Raw genomic sequence first — 17341 nt, forward strand, 5'->3', positions numbered from 1 at the left:
CACATTTATTTAATCACATTTATATGGCTGCCCATCTCACAAGAAGTGACTCTGGGCAGCATACAACAATTAATATCATTACAGTGAATGAGAACACCTAAAGTTTAACTCCAGACTTTCTCTACTTACCCTGCAATAGTCCTGCCCCTCACCTTTGCTCACCTCCTGGATTGACATGTCATTGCTGAATTCTCCATCATGCTAAGCCCAATGATGACTTAAGTGTGATATGTGAACCCAGTCTATAAAAGGTTTCATCTTGGATATTTTTTTGCCCTTTAGGTATTCGAGCAACAGATTTCTTTGGAGCTTTCTGTATGAGCAATACGACAGATGTGGAATTAGCAGGCTTGGACTGTGACAAAACAATCACTGTGGAATTTAAACATGATGACAAGTTAAGAGAAGAGAGTGGAGCCTTGCTTCAGGTAATCCCTGTGTAAGCAATACTGTTGGGTATGCAGACAGTGGCTCTTGAGGAGGGTATCTTCTTCCTTTCTGTACTCTAATGGCAGTCAACTTTCTTTCAGATAGAATTCACACTTTTTCTTTATTGGATAGGGGGGTGAGGGCTAACAATGATCATTCAGTGGGTAAGTTTAAGATCTTAGGCTCTCTTTTTCCTGGTTCTATGTCTCTGCCCTTCCGCCCCATAATTTGAATGTACAGGTAGTCCTCACTTAATTACCTTCATTTTAACGACAGTTCGAAGTTATATCAGGAGACCCTCCGCACAGTCACTCATGCCCTGGTCACCTCTCGGTTGGATTACTGCAATGGGGCTACCCTTGAAGAGTATCTGGAAGCTACAGCTGGCACAGAATGCAGTGGTGTGGACAGTTCTGAATGCCCCTGGGGGGCCCACGTAACACCATTGTTACGTGAGCTGCATTGATTACCAGTTTGCTTCCGCGTCCAATTCAAGGTGTTGGTTATCACCTTTAAAGCCCTTCATGGCACAGGACCAGATTATCTGAGGAGCTGTCTTGCCTGTTATATCAGCCCGCCCTACTGGGTCTGGCAGAAGGGGCATGTTGCAGACTCCACCAGTCAAGGAATTTTGACTGGTGGGATCTAGGAAGAGGACCTTTTCTGCCATGGCCCCCACCCTTTGGAACATCCTACCTCCCGAGGTGCGGTGTGCCCCCACTCTCATGGCCTTTAGGAAGAGCATGAAATCCTGGCTATGCCAGATGGCCTGGGGGCCACATGGGGGCTCACACCAGTGGAAGTGGCTTGTGGGGTAATTGATGTTACTCCCCCGTCATCTTGAATGTTTTTTAGTTTTTATGCATAGGATTTGTTTCTGTAGTTCAACCTTTTAATTAATTAATTAATTTTAATTAATGAATGGGGGTATTTATTTTTTAACTGTTTGGGCAGCTCACAACAAAAATAAAAGCCACAAAGTCACCCACTGGGGGAGATGGGCAGCATACAAATTTAAATAAAGAAATGAAATGAAATGAAATGAAATGACGGCCTTGGAAAAAGTGCTTTACAACCTGTACTCACACTTATGGCTGTTGCACCCCCCCCCAGTCTTGTGATTGCGATTTGCGAGCCTTTTTACAATGGTCGTTAAGTGAATCACATGGTGGACTTTTTTATTGGAATTTGCTTAACAACTATGTGATTCACTTAACGACCGTTGTAAAAATAGTTGTAAAATTAAGTTCAGTCACATGGTGACTCATTTAACAACCTCCCTGCTTAACAACCAATTTTCCGGTCCCTATTGTGATCATTAAGCAAAGACTACCTGTGTTTGAGGCATATCACACCAGTTTTATTTGGTTTCTCATTGAAAGCTGACTGTGAATCAGTGGTGTTGTCTTGGGCCACCCAGGGACACAGAAAAAGGATTGTTGTCCTCCTCCCATCTGCTCTAGTTTTTGCTTAGGGATGAAGAATTCAATCAAGGGGCATTTTGTGTTTGTTCATAAAAGCAGCAATTTAAATACTACCCATAGAAAGTAATGGGAAACTAGGAGTTGACTGACGTGTTTGATGTGCAGATTTTAATAGCTCTGCTTATAAATCTCTCTCATGTAGTGTGCTGTATTATATACCAGTTGTGCAGGACAGAGGCGTCTGCGTATTCACAATCTCTCCCTGAACTGCTGCACGCAGCTGGCTGATCTTTACAGGAACTGTGAGACAGACACACTTATCAACTTTTTGGCTAAATTTGGTAAGGACCATCTTGTAATTGTTTTATGGAAGGGAAACCTTGGTCTTCTGAGAACAGAATGACTTTTAATGACAGGCTGCAAAAAAAAAATCTTCCTGGATTCTCCCAGTGCTGCAGAGAGAGTTGAAAATAAATAGATAACTTGTCTTCCAAGCTGATGTAACTTCAAGGGATAAGAGAGTGCTGTGGCTGTAAATGTCAGTGTGAAAGCAACTGGCTACCTTGTTCATTATTTTCCTTTAACAGATTAATAGCCTAGTTAAATGCTTTTCTAACCAGGGACCTTTTTTTCCTGAAGCATATCGTGGAGTTCTGAACAATCCAGTCAAGACCGTAAGAGATACATTGATCAATCAGTGTGCCCAGATCTTAGCATGCTACAGGAAAAACTGTGCTAGCCCTTCTTCCGCTGGACAGGTAACGCTTGTAACTTGGTGATGGGATACTAATCCTAAAATGGGGCACCAAAATTAACATATTAACATATACGGTTAGGAATGCTGTAAATGTTTGTATTATATTTGTATACAACTGAATCAAACTGGCTTACAGTGGTTTATAAGGAGATAAAACCAAAATACAATGAAATTACAAAGATAAAACAATGGTAATTCAGTAACCATAGGCACTATCCTTAATTTACATAAAAATAATTACATCTCAGAGGTCCTACAGAAAAGATTGATAGACCCCTCTTACTGCATTTCATGAACCATTTTGAAACAAAAACAGATTATTATATTTGTATTTGTTAATGCTGATTTATTATAGCAAGATCTTGACTACTTTATTATAATGCAGAAGCAAAAAGTCACTATTCTTAGTCTGCTTATATAGTTCAGATTCTTGGCCTGTGAACAGATGTTATCTAAATTACTAATTACCTATACTTTTAAAATGTTTGATTTTCTTGAAAACTTACTGTATTAGTTTTATTTCATCAGTGGTATACATTGTTTAATCAGCAAAGGTCCATGGTTTCTCTTGCAATGGGATACACGCACACTTCGGACAGTATTCACATCATATTGCATTTGGTCATTATATTTACAATACTGTGCAAAAGTTTTAGGCAGGTGTGAAAAAATGCTGTAAAGTAAGAATGCTTTCAAAAATATGTATTGTAATTGTTTATGTTTATCAATTTACAAAATGCAAAGTGAGCGAACAGAAGAGAAATCCGAATCAAATCAATATTTGGTGTGACTACCCTTTGGCTTCAAACCAGCATCAATTCTTACACTTGCACACTTTGTACACTTGCACAAAGTCAGGGATCTTGTAGGATTAGAGTCAAGTGTATGATTAACCAATTATACCAAGCAGATGCTGATGATCATCAATTTCATATGTAGGTTGAAACATAGTCATTAACTGAAACAGAAACAGCTGTGTAGGACGCTTAAAACTGGGTGAAGAACAGCCAAACTATGCTACTAAGGAGAGGTTGTGGAAGCCAGTTTCATGTCACAGGTCATACACCATGGCAAGACTGAGCACAGCAACAAGACACAAGGTAGTTAGACTGCATCAGGAGGGTCTCCCAGGCAAAAATTTCCAAGCAGACTGTGATTTCAAGATGTGCTGTTCAAGCTCTTTTGAAGAAGCACAAAGAAACGGGCAACATTGAGGACCGTAGACGCAGTGGTCAGCCAAGGAAACTTAATGCAGCAGATGAAAGACACATCATGCTTACTTCCCCTTGATGTCGGAAGATGTCCAGCAGTACAATCAGCATAGAACTGGCAGAAACCAGTGGGACCCAGGTACACCCATCTACTGTTCGGAGAATTGTGGCCAGAAGTGGTTGTTATGGAAGAATTGCGGCCAAAAAGCCATACCTCCAACATGGAAACAAGGCTAAGCAACTCAACTATGCATGAAAACATGGGAACTGGGGTGCAGAAAAATGGCAGCAGGCGCTCTGGACTGATGAGTCAAAATTTGAAATATTTGGCTATAGCAGAAGGCAGTTTGTTCGCCGAAGGGCTGGAGAGCGGTACAATAATGAGTGTCTGCAGGCAACAGTGAAGCATGGTGGAGGTTCCTTGCAGGTTTGTGGCTGCATTTCTGCAAATGGAGTTGGAGATTTGGTCAGGGTCAGTGGTGTCCTCAATGCTGAGAAATACAGGCAGATACTGATCCATCATGGCATACCATCAGGAAGGCGTGTGATTGGCCCCAAATGTATTCTGCAGCAGGACAACCACCCCAAACATACAGCAAATGTCATTAAGAACTATCTTCAGTGTAAAGAAGAACAAGGAGTCCTGGAAATGATGGTTTGGTCCCCACAGAGCCCTGATCTCAACCATCGAGTCTGTCTGGGATTACGTGAAGAGGCAGAAGGATTTGAGGTAGCCTACATTCATAGGAGATCTGTGGTTAGTTCTCCAAGATGTTTGGAACAACCCACCTGCCGAGTTCTTTCAAAAACTGTGTGAAGTGTACCTTGAAGAATTGATACTGTTTGGAAGGCAAAGGGTGGTCACACCAAATATAGATTTGACTTGGATTTCTCTTCTGTTCACTCACTTTGCATTTTGTAAATTGATAAACATAAACAGTTACAATATATATTTTTGAAAGCATTCTTAGTTTACAGCATTTTTTCACACCTGCCTAAAACTTTTGCACCGTATTGTATATCCCACTTTTCCTACGGATAAACAGCATTCCCTTCCCCAATTTTTTTTCCACAACCCTAACTCTAACCCTGGAGGTAGGTTGGGCTGAAAGAGAATGATTGGCCCAGTTACTCAGTGAATGTCCCTGTCTTTTCAGAGCCAGTCCAATACCTTGACCCTTACACCACATAGATTCTCAATCATGGAAATATTTGAAAAACTCTATTCAAATATGGATGGGCTTTTAATAAAGCTTGGTTTGCAGCCAGTACCTGCTTGTTCTTCTGTACAATCCATTCATTATGCAAGTATTAAATTATAGAAACAGCAATTCTGAAATACGCAAAGCACGCATTTGCACAACTGCATCTCCCCAATTATGAAAGCCCATAGCTGGAACTGCAGGTTATGTTCTCATAGTAGTTGAAAGTGCTTGTCTGCTGTTGGAATATTATATATTGTATTGATCATGAGAGCCAGTTTGGTGTAGTGGTTAATGCATCAGGCTAGAAACCAGGAAATGGTGAGTTCTAGTCCTACCTTAGGCACAAAGCCAGCTGGGTGACCTTGGCCCGTCCCCCTCTCTCAGCCCTAGGAAGCAGGCAAGGGCAAATCATTCTGAAATCTTGCCAAGAAAACTGCAGGGACTTGTCCAGGCAGTCACCAGGAATTAACACTGACTCAAAGGTACCCCAAAAAAACAATCATGTCAGTAAATGAGGAAGACTGGAAATTTCTTTTTCTGTTAAAGTTTTCATAACTGGAAGACTGCTTGAAAGACCATATTTTCGCTGTTTAGTCAACAGCTGCACTCCATAATTCTAAAGTGGACTATTCACAAAATGCATGGCAGCTTTTGCCTGTGAAGTTCCTTCCCCACCCACACCTTGATCTAAAGTGCACCTGGTCATCAGAAAACAGATTGTTATTAATTCATTGATTCAATTTATATAGCTGCCTATCTCACATATATGACTCTGGGCAGCTCACAAGCAGTTTTAAAACTTCAAGAACAAATGCAAATAAAAAACATAAAAACCATACTAAAAACCATGATTAAAAACCTTGCTAAAACACACAGACATAATCAGCTGCTTAGCACAGACCATTCATGACGTTCCGTACAACCACTGAGCAGGCTCTGCATCACAGCCAGATCCCCAAGTGTGGCGGCAAAGCCACATCTTCCAAAAAGCCAGTAGAGTCGGGGCGGTTTCCCACAGCTCATAGTAGCAGGAAAGTGCTAAACCCGGGCAGGGTTGCTGGATGAGGCATCCGTTTTTTCTCTCCTAACAGCAGTCAGCAATGTGAAGCTGGGAAGGAGGTGAAGACTTGTGGCTTCTCTCTTCCTCCTAGAGATCTTGCTTAATGGCTTGGGAAATTGGTGTTCTTGAGGATGGTGGCAGGGAAGGGGGGGGTGAATGGTGCAGGGCTCCATGTGTACACTCATTAAGGATATCCTTGGCTTGACATCAAATGCTGGAAAATTATCCACCCATACCACAACTGCTAGTACTTGTTTTCAGAAAATATCAGATATTCAGATACTTTCAAGTGCTTATTCATGTAATTTATCGGGATAGCATCTTGTTAGACAACTTTATTTAGGTAATTACTGAAATGTTTGGGGCAGCAATATCTATTTAGGTATTGCTGCCCCAAATTATTTTACAAAATTAGAACAACTATGCTAGTATTTCAGCTCTGCAGTGATTCCTCAGCCTCCACTGAATACCTGCATAAGAACCCCTGTGTATTTTGCCACATCTAGCCAGTCCCAGCAGTATTACTTGGATCCTACTGAGAGAGCACGGCTAGGTATTACCTTGGAAGAGAATGAAATTTATATCATGCCATCAGTTGCCAGGAGCCAAAAGTCACTGCTAGACACACACTAGCATACAGTTGTATCTTTGAGGTGGTTTTTAATTGGTTCTACAAGCAACTTCTTAAATCTGTCTTAGCTGATGAATGAGGTCTAAAATAAAATACTGATTACATTTTCTAGATTGGAAGTCCCTTCTCATGGTCAGTCATGGCTTAGTCACCTCCTGTTTGAATTATCACAAATGTGGGGGTGCCCTTGAAAACCACTGAGACACCACGCTGCATCCAGAATGCACCAATTTTGGACGCACTTCAGTTCACCTCTGTAATATGTCTACACTGGGAGCTGCACTAGTTGCCATTTGGCTTCTGGGTGCAACTTAAGTGTGCTGGTTGTCACCTTTAAAGGCTTTCATGGCTTAAGACCTGGATATCTTTAGAACTCACTCCAGATCCCTTCTCTTAAGGAATGTCAATCAGGACCTTGGAGATGGTTCTTCGCAACAGTACCCCCCATCCCTGAAATAGCATTCCCCCAAAGATTCAACTAGCCACAACCCTTTTAGGATTTAGAAAAGTAGTTAAAACCTAGCTATTCTACCTTCAAAGGTAGAAACAAATTGAGAAACAAAAAGTAGAAACAGATTCCTCCTGTTGTATAGATTTGGATTACAGTGTATGTGGATGGTAATGCTCCTTAGTAGGTTATTAGGTTGTTATCTTTTGTTAATGTTTTGCTATTGTTGTTTTGCTTGTTTATAGTTTTTGAATGTCTAAATCCTGTTAATTTATAGTAGGATTGTAAGCTACTCACTTGATAACAATCGGAGCTCCTTACAAGCCTAGCAGAAAAACATACCAACAAACAATCTTGAAAAAGAGTACAATGATTTCATTTCTGTTTTCATTATGTTGTAAAGAAAGATATGTATACAAACATGTCATGGCTGACTATAGCTGCCAAACTATGTTGAGAGAAATTCAGATCCAGATCCTAAATATGACCGCTAGGAAAGAGGCAGTGGGGATATTTGGAACATTGCAAGTATGCTGTAGGTATTCTCCTAAAGTGGCTGCTGGGAGCAGTCACAGGTGCAAATTCTCATCAGTAGCACAGAAATTCCATTTAACAAAAGGCATAGTTGTGATATTCAAAGACATGCATGTATACCAAAAGGAGAATAAAACACCACATTCTATCACAGTAGATTAGGTAACACATTGTCAATCTTGTGAGGTAGACCAGACTAGGATACCAACCCCCACAAAAAGACTAGAACTTAGCTTTATTGAGATAGGCTGTGGTATGGTTGTGCTTCTCCTCCTCTCCTGCATACTCTGGTGAGTCAAGGAGGGGTCAACCTGAGTCTCTTCTTAATTCCACCTCCCTTCCCAGGATTTGAGAATGCTTTTGTCCTTTTCTGTTTACATAACGGATTCTGAATATTTGCTTCAAGGCCATCTCCCTGGCTTTCTACACACATAGTAGATTTTTAAAAATTAGGCAAATGCAAACCTCCCCCTCCCCCCTTTATTCTCAGGATATTATCTAGACTGCCTTTAGCTCCTCAGTGACTTCTAGTTAACCTTTTTCTTCCCCTGAGCAGCTCAGCATACTTCAGAATGAAGAAGTACGTTGCAACCTCTTGCCGTGCTCATTTTGAAAAATGCCCTTGGCATTGAGAGACATTCTTAGTAATAACAATGGTACTCATAAATATAAGGAATGTTGCATGCACATTTAGGAAAGTCAACAACAGGAGGAATAGAAAACCAGGTGGATTTCAAGGCAATAGCCTAGCTGGTTCTGCTCCTCTATAAAATCGTCAATCTTCCTACCAATTCAGATATCATAATTACTCAAAACATATGAGCAAATCCCATTATCCCAAAGGAATTATTTGTTTTCATACCACCGTGTATTACATCACTGACCATAATGGAAGTAGGTGCACACATAGCATCTCTCAGGAACATCTCAAAGAAGATGCCCCTTTTTTTAGGCCCTGGTAGCTGATCTCCACCGCTCTCCTACAATCCTGGGAAAATATGTGTTAGATTTAAAGTGTTTCCAGCAAATCCTACATATGTACCAGCAAGTCCTCAGAATCACATGTTGCCATTAATCTTAGCTGAAAAAACAGGGCACAGCTAATAATAAAGAAACTAGATTGGCCATGTTAATGATGGATAATAATTTGCTAGAGAACATTGTTTCCTGTGCCATCCAAATTTCTCAGTGTTAACAGTAAGACAATTCCTAATTTTGTGTCCTTGCAGGTAGATTCTTCTGTGCTGTTTCAGCAGAAAGTTTTGTGTTCCCCAAAACTAATCAGGTGTACTTATTGTAACAACTGCAAGTATCTAATTAGAGACTTATTGGATAATTGCAAGCCTAGACGAATTGCAGAGCCCTATTCCTAACCCCATGAATGATTTTTTAAACTTTCTTGCCTTGTCACTTTTAGCTGATTCTCCCTGAATGCATGAAACTTCTCCCTGTGTATCTGAACTGTGTTTTGAAAAGTGATGTGCTCCAGCCTGGGTCAGAAGTCACCACTGATGACCGGTCCTACATCCGCCAGTTAATCAGCTCTATGGATGTTGCAGAAACACATGTTTTCTTTTATCCTAGACTCTTACCACTGGTGAGTGCTTCTAAAGATGGATGGGTTTTAATTAAATTTGAAGTACAGAATGAGTTAAAAATTAATAGAATTGAATAAGACTGTTTGACAGGGTAGTACAGTGAGAGGAATTTGCTGTTTACTGTTTCTGTTATTTTGGGAAATTCTCTTTCAAATTATCTGCCCAATGACAGAATGTACTGTTTCCCTAGTTGGTAACCAGATCTCATCTAAGATGAATACTCTTGAGAAAAGATTTCAGTAAACTGAGATTCATAGAGGAGCACCTGAAATTAATTATTTGAAAAACATGGTCCACAAAGAGGCTGATGACACTTTTTATGCTAACATTCCCTTGTAGCTTTATTCTACTCAAAAGATCTGTGGGCAGCGTGAGTCAATCTGTGAAAAACAAGCAACATTCTTTTTTTAACACTGTTGTAAGCCGCCCAGAGTCCCCCGTTGTGGGGAGATGGGCAGGGACAAGTCTATTAAATAAATAAATAAATAAAAATATAAATTATACTTTATTAGCATTTAATGTGAATTTAAGCAAATGCGTCATGATTTAGTTCTGAATGAGGTAAGTTGGAGCCCAGAGTTAAGAAAATTAGAATTACAGATCTCTCCTGGATTATGCAGTCAAATATATGCATATGATGTAATTCTGTATATTCATTTTGTGTTTTGTATCTGGGTTTGTGTAGAATGTTGAGTGTAAAAAACAAAGATACATGTAATGCGTATTCCATCCTCCTATCCATCCTTTTTTCTGAAAGTCCTATGTGAACCGCAGCCTGAACTCCTCATTTATGGGAATATTGTATTGTCAATTGATTCTCTAATTGTTATAATGTCTTTTAAAATTTAAACAGGGCCTCTGACAATTATTTGAACAATTTTTAAAAAGTTCAGTGGGTACATGCCAAAGATTATTTCTGGTTAAATATTGTTGGGAAATGTGTGTTTTATATATACATAAGGGATAGTAACTTCCATTCTATTCTACAGACCAAAATAGATTTCAACAGTGACTCCTTACCAACAGCAATCAGAAACTCAGAAGAACGTCTCTCCAAGGGTGACATATACTTACTAGAAAATGGCCTGAATATATTTTTGTGGGTAGGAGTAAATGTTCAACAAGGGCTCATCCAAAACCTCTTTGGAGTTTCATCATTCAGCCAGATCAACAGCTCTATGGTGAGGATTGGATAAAGAAAAGATTGCCTTAGTCTTAGTGTATGTTATATCTGACGTTTGATTTTTCAATTTTCTACATAATAATAAAAACTTTTTGGTATGATCATGATCAAGGGAATGAACAGCCCATATTGAGGAAATAGTACTGGTTTTCACTAAGGCTCTGCTGTTCCTCCCCTTCATTTTTATATCAACTGAATTTTCTTGTTGTGGAACACTCCAGGCTGTTTCTAGCATCTTTACAATTTGTATATGATTTGCATAATGTCACTGGTGTGATCTATGTTCTTAGAATTCATTTAATTAATGAATTAAATAGTCCCTAATCTGCTGTGCCATAACTTTGTTACAGAGCACACTGCCAGTTTTGGACAATCCCTTTTCGAAAAGAGTACGATCCATTATTGATATGTTTCAGGCTCAAAGATCACGCTACATGAAGGTAACTGATTTTTATTTATGATTATGGCAAAAATTGATTGCCTTTTATGATTCCTGTGCATATAAATCTGATCTGAATGCCTTAAAAGAAATAGTAGTAGTCTCAAATGGGATTGTGGTAGCTCAAAACCTCAACATGGATTCTGTTTCGTTGCTTTCACTGTATCTGTCAGAATGTGGCTGTATTAAATTCAGATAGCAAAAGGATTATTTGCAAATTGTGTATCTTCTTTTCTTTTGCTTTCAGCTTATCATTGTGAAGCAGGAAGACAAACTAGATCTGCTGTTCAAACACTTCTTGGTGGAAGATAAGAGCATGAATGGGGGAGCGTCATATGTGGACTTCCTCTGTCACATGCACAAAGAAATTCGTCAGTTGCTGAGCTAGAGCTGGAATTATGCTGGATGCCAGCACTGACATCTGTATGTTCACTGACTGCCTCATAAGCGACCCCATCTCCTTTGGAAAGGACAATAGGAAAACCTGTATAATTCCATAATTTTAATATACTTCATAAAGTTTCAGCATCTCCCAAAACCTTTGAGAGAGACACGGACAGTCAAAACATCTACTTAGGGTGGTGGAAAATACTGTTTGATTCTAGGTCTTAAACCTATGTCACTTACTAAGTTTGGCAGAAATCTACATCATTTTTCTCCTGACACCCCAGTTCTTTTGAGTTCATGTATGTGATTCTGCATCAGAAGAAAAAGCGATCGCTCTCCAAAATTAGATGGTGACTGCAATATTTGTGTATGTGATAATCTGTATGAAAAGAAAATGAGCCAAATAGGGAAATGTGGGTGGCAGGCCCTACTCAGTTGGGAGGTGGATATCAGATAGGGTGATAACTTCTCAAAATTTGAGGATGCAATGCACTGTAATCAAATTATAGAATGGTGTCTTCTTTAAAAAAAATCCCAAATGTTGAACTAAGGAAAAAAATTGACATGCCTTTACTCTGTAATTGTGTTGCTACACAGATTTGTCTTGAAATAAGCAAATGGAAACAAGCAGGTCCTGTCTCTAGGAAAGTTAAATCTGCCTTTGGTTGGTATGAACTGGTGTTGCCATCACTCCTTTGAGAAAAGAAGCATCTTTTTGCCAGTATCTTGTTTTGTCTCTTTTTTCCTATTTGCATGCTAGGTTTTAACTAAGTATCGAAGAAGATGACCATGATTTCTCCTTTAAAAGTAATATTTTATAACAAAGTGTCAAAAAGTGGCATAGAAATATGCTTGGAGATGGTTAGGTTGAGTTGTATCCAAGAAAGACTGAAGTATCCTAGATCTCCATATGGAAGAAATACTCATAATGCAAGGTTCAAATCATGCCACTGTATTCTGATGTTCAGACACAATAGCTCCAGATAATTTTGGTCATTGATAAAATAACAAACTGGTTCATTAGTCTTAAAGCTCAGGCATAAAGTTGACCTGGTTTATAGGTGATCTTTCCATTGATAAACCATTACTCTGGTTTTCAAATAGGCCAAAGGGATTCTGGTAGAGAAATGTAATGCATTTCAAAGACTCAGTCTGAAGGCTTGTTAATTTGTAGAAGGAGGCTACTTATTTTTTTAAAAAGCTACACTTAGATAGTCTTGCAGGGTTCAGGATGTATTAAGAGAATAGCAACATGGAAATTTTGAGGAGGGGTGGGGGGAGAACAGGGAAGAGGCTTGCCTAGACAAATTGTGGGTTGAGACTGAATATACATTTGAAATTGAAACTTTTATGTACATGAGTGATCCAGGAGTATGGCTTTTCATCCCATAATCTATTTTGTGAGAGGTGTGTGTGTGTGTGTGTGAGTGAGAGAGAGAGAGGGGGAGAGGGAGAGGGAGGGAGATTGTAAATATTTTGTTTGCTCTATTGCAGCTTTCCCTTTCATCACGTAGCAAAGAACTATACGCAATCAGCTCTCAAGAAGTTTTTCCAGAATATTCATAAACATTTCAGGTGTGCTTAAGGTTGCCCTTCTCTTTCTGCCAAATACATTATCCCAACTAAAAATTTAGAAATATATCAAACAAGTAAACAGCACTGATCCCAAAGCAACAGTCAACAATGAAACTTTCAGAATTCTAATTCCTAGAATTGAAATTTTAAAAAGTTAATAAGGCTACTTTAAGCTTTTTCAATTCATCTTTTAATTTGTAAAAAAAATAATTATATGAAGATGTATTTTATGTCATTGTTAGTAAATAAATACTGATTATTTTTTTTCCAAGCCCTGTATTTTGAAGGGGAATGAATTGGTGTGCAGGTTGACTCTATCAAGCTCCACAATGGCAAATAAACTGTAATTTGCAATGGTCTATGAAAATATTCTATCAGATGCTTATAAACCTTTCCTTATCTGCAAAAGCATTTCCTTTTCTAATCAGTGAACCTAATTTTTCATTAGAATTGGCTGAGAAAAACTAGCAATTGTATGAAAAGGCAAAGCATTTAGGCATAGCTAAACTACCTTTCTTCATGACTATAGATAATCTCACTGTAAAGTTGAAATTTTATACTATGGTCTAGAATACATTATATCGAATTTCTTAAAAACTATTCCTATTTTTGTGCTATTGCATATTCTTACAGGGCTGTGCTACTGAGCAGGTGGTTTGTTTCTTAAAACAATTGGTACTATGATTCAGTTTGAGATGGAAGAACTAATAGTTGTAATTTTGGTATTGTTTCCAACCAACAAGTGATCCAGTGGATTGTGGAGAGTACTGAAATGGCTCCTGCAGGCACCAAACCATGACTGCCACAAAAAATACAATATGTAAGCCCAGTATTCACTACCACAAGCTTTCTATTTCAGGAAAAGAGACCCACATATATTCCCTTGAATCTTAGGTAGCGTGTTAATGGGCACATAAGTAAGGATCAGAGACAGAATTCCAAAGATTAACTTTATTTAAAACAAAATTAAAAAAGAAAACCAGGTAACAGCTGTGGGCATTTATTGTCTGTTATTGCTTGTGGGTTTGAGAAGCTGGGCTAGTTGGAAGCACACCTAGATAAAATTTCTCTCCTCAACACTGTAGAATTCTACACTCCTACAGTTCTTCCCCCCCCCACCCGTTTCTTACATTCTTTCCATCTGAGGGAAAATAAAGTTTGTGCAGGTTTCTGTCAGAGCAGGCATGCTTTTCCACAAAACTACTACCCCTCCCCAAAGTTTACCCATTCAGCTGCTGCTGCTTACATTCGATTTTTTTCTCTATCCCAGATCTCAGCTGATTGATGGAAAAATTCTGGCATTAGCAATGTATTAGATATTAGCCCAGCCACTTCACTGTCTTTCACTAAAAGTCCAGTGTTTGCTCACCCTTGCCTTCTGAAGGATTCTTCCACTGGATTTTTTGATTTTACATTTTTGATTCCATGCATTGAATTTGCATCTAGAGATGTGAAGATCCTGCCTATACTGCAGTGCTATTTCTTCAGCCACTGAAAATGGGCACTTACACTAAACAGCATGTCTTACTAATCCTGTAGTTCTCACCAAAATAGAAACCTCCACTGCACCATTTAGTACTACTGCAAAGAATACAGACCTGACTGTGTCCCTCTACTATAAACATATGTTCCTTCCCAAGATTCCTATCATTCATAGGTTTTATGCTTGTTCTACTTTTCTTAACCATCCTTTAGCAATCAGACAAATACACAAGATTTGTGAACACATTCTATAAAATTCAGCTACTAGATATCAGAGTATTTTCATAAATAAAAGGCAAATATTTCTTGGCAGAATTATAAAAATGACAGTGTAAAAATTGATTTTTATAAAAAAGGATTATTTTTCTTTTTGTGCCTTTAAATCAGTGATAACTCCTGGCAACTGCCTGGACAAGTCCCTGCAGTTTTCTCAGCAAGATTTTCAGAAGTGGTTTGCCATTGCCTTCTTCCTGGGGCTGAGAGTGAGTGACTGGCTCAAGGTCACCCAACTGGCTTTGTGCCTAAGGCAGGACTAGAACTCAGTCTCCCGGTTTCTAGCCCGGTACCTTAACCAATAACCCAAACTGGCTCTCGAAGGAATTATGTTTTGTTGTACGAGAAGATGCTAGTGATTTAAGAGTGCTTAGAGCTGTCAGTGTTCCTTGACATAGCAAACTGAAACCATGTGAAGAACAAATGAGTAGTAGTGTAGAAAAACAGGTCCCAGCCTAGCCTTCATCTCTTATTTAATGTTACAAAGGATAACTTTAGTAGCTAACAATTTCAGCTATGGGGAATTTCACATTTCATCTTCGGCATGAATTATTTTACAATTTGTTAAGTGCCTTATTTGACCCAGAGAGATAATACATTTGAGCTGTCTTAGATTCCATTTTTAAAGCAAATCCATAGCATCTGAATGGCAACGCTTTGTTTGAACAAATCTTTGTTCCTATTGGACAAAGAACATCTCCATGGATCAACTATGTGTGATTTCATCTTGATCTAACTTTGTCTGAAACAATTTTGCCTGGATTTCTAGAGGGCGTTTTGCTTCAATTACTGGCCAGCACAGCTCTTCCTCTTTGGTTAAGATTTTTCCTTACAATGTTGAACATATTTCTTCAATTACTCTCCCCACCTTTTCTACTCTAGAGCTTTCCAACCTCTGTTACCAGATTGAGATTTGTGGGAGAATGATTTCCAGTTGGTCCTCAAAATAAGTAGAACATGTCCTCTTAGCTTTTTGAGAATAGCCAAGTGCTGCTGGTTGCTGAGATTTCAATAATAAAGCAAACTTTAAAACATCGCCAGGAAGTTCTAAAGATATACTAAGGCATCCTCAGAATCTCCTTAAAATCACAAGTTCCTTTAAGGATTTAGTTTCCATTCAGAATCAAAGAATGTAAGTGTTGAAAGGGATCTTGAAGAACATCTCCAGTGCATGAATCTAAAACACCTCTGACAGGTTGCCATTTAGCTTCTGTGCTTCCAGTGAAGCACTCCTGAGCCAGTCTGTTCATTACAAAATCAGTCTAAGACTGCAGTTGAGGTTTTTTGGCAACTGCATCAAAATGTTGGCTTATGTTCAACTTGTACATTCTTGTACTGCTGCCAAGAATGACTCCCCCTCCCTACACACGCTTTAATTTTCTCTGCCCAAATGTAGGACTTCATGTTTGTCTCTTGAAATTAGTCTTGCCTGTTTAGCCCAATGTTCCAGCTTATCAGGATCTTCCTGAATCTTGATAATGTCCCTTAACCTGTTTGCTATCCCCCATTTATGTCCTGTTCACAAATGTGGTAAGCATATTTTTAATTCTTCTGTCCATTTATAAATATATTAAGTATTAAGAGTCTAGAATGGGGAACCTTGCAGTACACCAATCAGTACTTCCATCCAATCTGATCTTGAGCCACTGGCATACAAGTTGGGCCCAATTGTTCAACCAGCTCTATAGCCACCTAATAATAATAGTTCAGCTCACTTTTTGTCATTTTCTGTACTAGACTTTGTCAACTAGGCACTTTATCAAATAAGATCAGGTTAGTGTGGCATGACTTGCTCTTCATAAACCAATGCTGGCTTCTGTCAAGCAATGCAGGTTTTTTCTGAATGCTCACAAACATTGCTTAATAATTTGTTTGAGAATTTTTCCCAGTATTAACATCAACCTTATTTGTCTGCAGTTACCTGTGATCTCCCCCCACCTTCCAAATTTCTGACGGTAGGGACAGATGCCTTTCCCCCATCCTCTAGCACTATATCCATTTTCCATGATTTCTCAGGTATCACAAAAAGGTGCTCCAGAGTATCATCTGCAAACTTTGGGGCTCTCAGATGCAGTTGGTCTGGTCCTAGAGACTTAAACTCTTTCATAGTAACCATATAATAACCATTTCAGAGTAATGGTTAGTACTCCCTAACCATCTCTTTACTTGGGTTGCCACTCTCTCCTTTTCTCAATTCCTCTGCTTAGGTATATCTGACCATAGTCCCCCTTTGGAGAGAAGACCAAAGCAAAGTAGAAGCTGAGGAGCTCTGCTGTCTTCCCATCACATATTACCACCTTACTACTTTCAAATGGGGGGAGAGGGCTCTTCCTTTTCCTCCCTCTTACCTCTAGCATAGCCCCCCAAAGCCCTTTTCACTTGCCTTCAGTTTCCCTTGCAAGCCTTTGTTCCTTTTGCATTTTAGCCTTCCCAACTTTCTGCAGATATTAACTACTAGCTCATAAACCTCCTTGGTGATTGCACTTACCTTCCATTTCCTAAATATGTCTTTTAACTCATAGTAAAGTTGAAAGCTCTCTATGCATGCACAATGGTTTCCTAGGCTGCTTCCCATTTTCCTCCTGCTTTTCTCACTTCTACAGAGCTCCGCAGGAAAGGAGACAATGGAGAGCAGAGCTTTGACATAGCACATTCTAAGAAGTTTCATCTCAAAAAAGACTGATACCTACTTGTGAAGCGTCCAA

At 39.1% G+C, this 17341-nt stretch overlaps 1 protein-coding gene and 1 long non-coding RNA gene across 6 annotated transcripts in view; one reads left to right on the forward strand and one right to left on the reverse strand.

Moving 5' to 3' along the window:
* SEC24C (SEC24 homolog C, COPII component) overlaps window positions 1–12030 on the forward strand; it is a 49055-nt gene extending 37025 nt beyond the window's left edge. For all 5 annotated transcript variants that reach the window (XM_025172289.2, XM_025172288.2, XM_025172291.2 and 2 more), the window contains 7 exons: window positions 283–428; window positions 2056–2194; window positions 2493–2611; window positions 9117–9296; window positions 10287–10478; window positions 10831–10920; window positions 11167–12030. In XM_025172289.2, coding sequence (XP_025028057.1) covers window positions 283–428; window positions 2056–2194; window positions 2493–2611; window positions 9117–9296; window positions 10287–10478; window positions 10831–10920; window positions 11167–11307 — 1007 coding nt within the window. In that variant the 3' untranslated portion in view covers window positions 11308–12030. The remainder of the gene's footprint in view (window positions 1–282; window positions 429–2055; window positions 2195–2492; window positions 2612–9116; window positions 9297–10286; window positions 10479–10830; window positions 10921–11166) is intronic.
* Window positions 1–17341, reverse strand: part of LOC148216911 (uncharacterized) — a 55860-nt gene that overhangs the window by 33438 nt on the left and 5081 nt on the right. The gene's annotated exons all lie outside the window — the stretch shown is intronic.

This window comes from Python bivittatus, unplaced genomic scaffold (assembly GCF_059951505.1).
Source record: "Python bivittatus isolate LINGU-HERP-01145 unplaced genomic scaffold, Pbiv_v1 ctg000050_np1212, whole genome shotgun sequence".
Lineage (NCBI taxonomy): Eukaryota > Metazoa > Chordata > Lepidosauria > Squamata > Pythonidae > Python > Python bivittatus.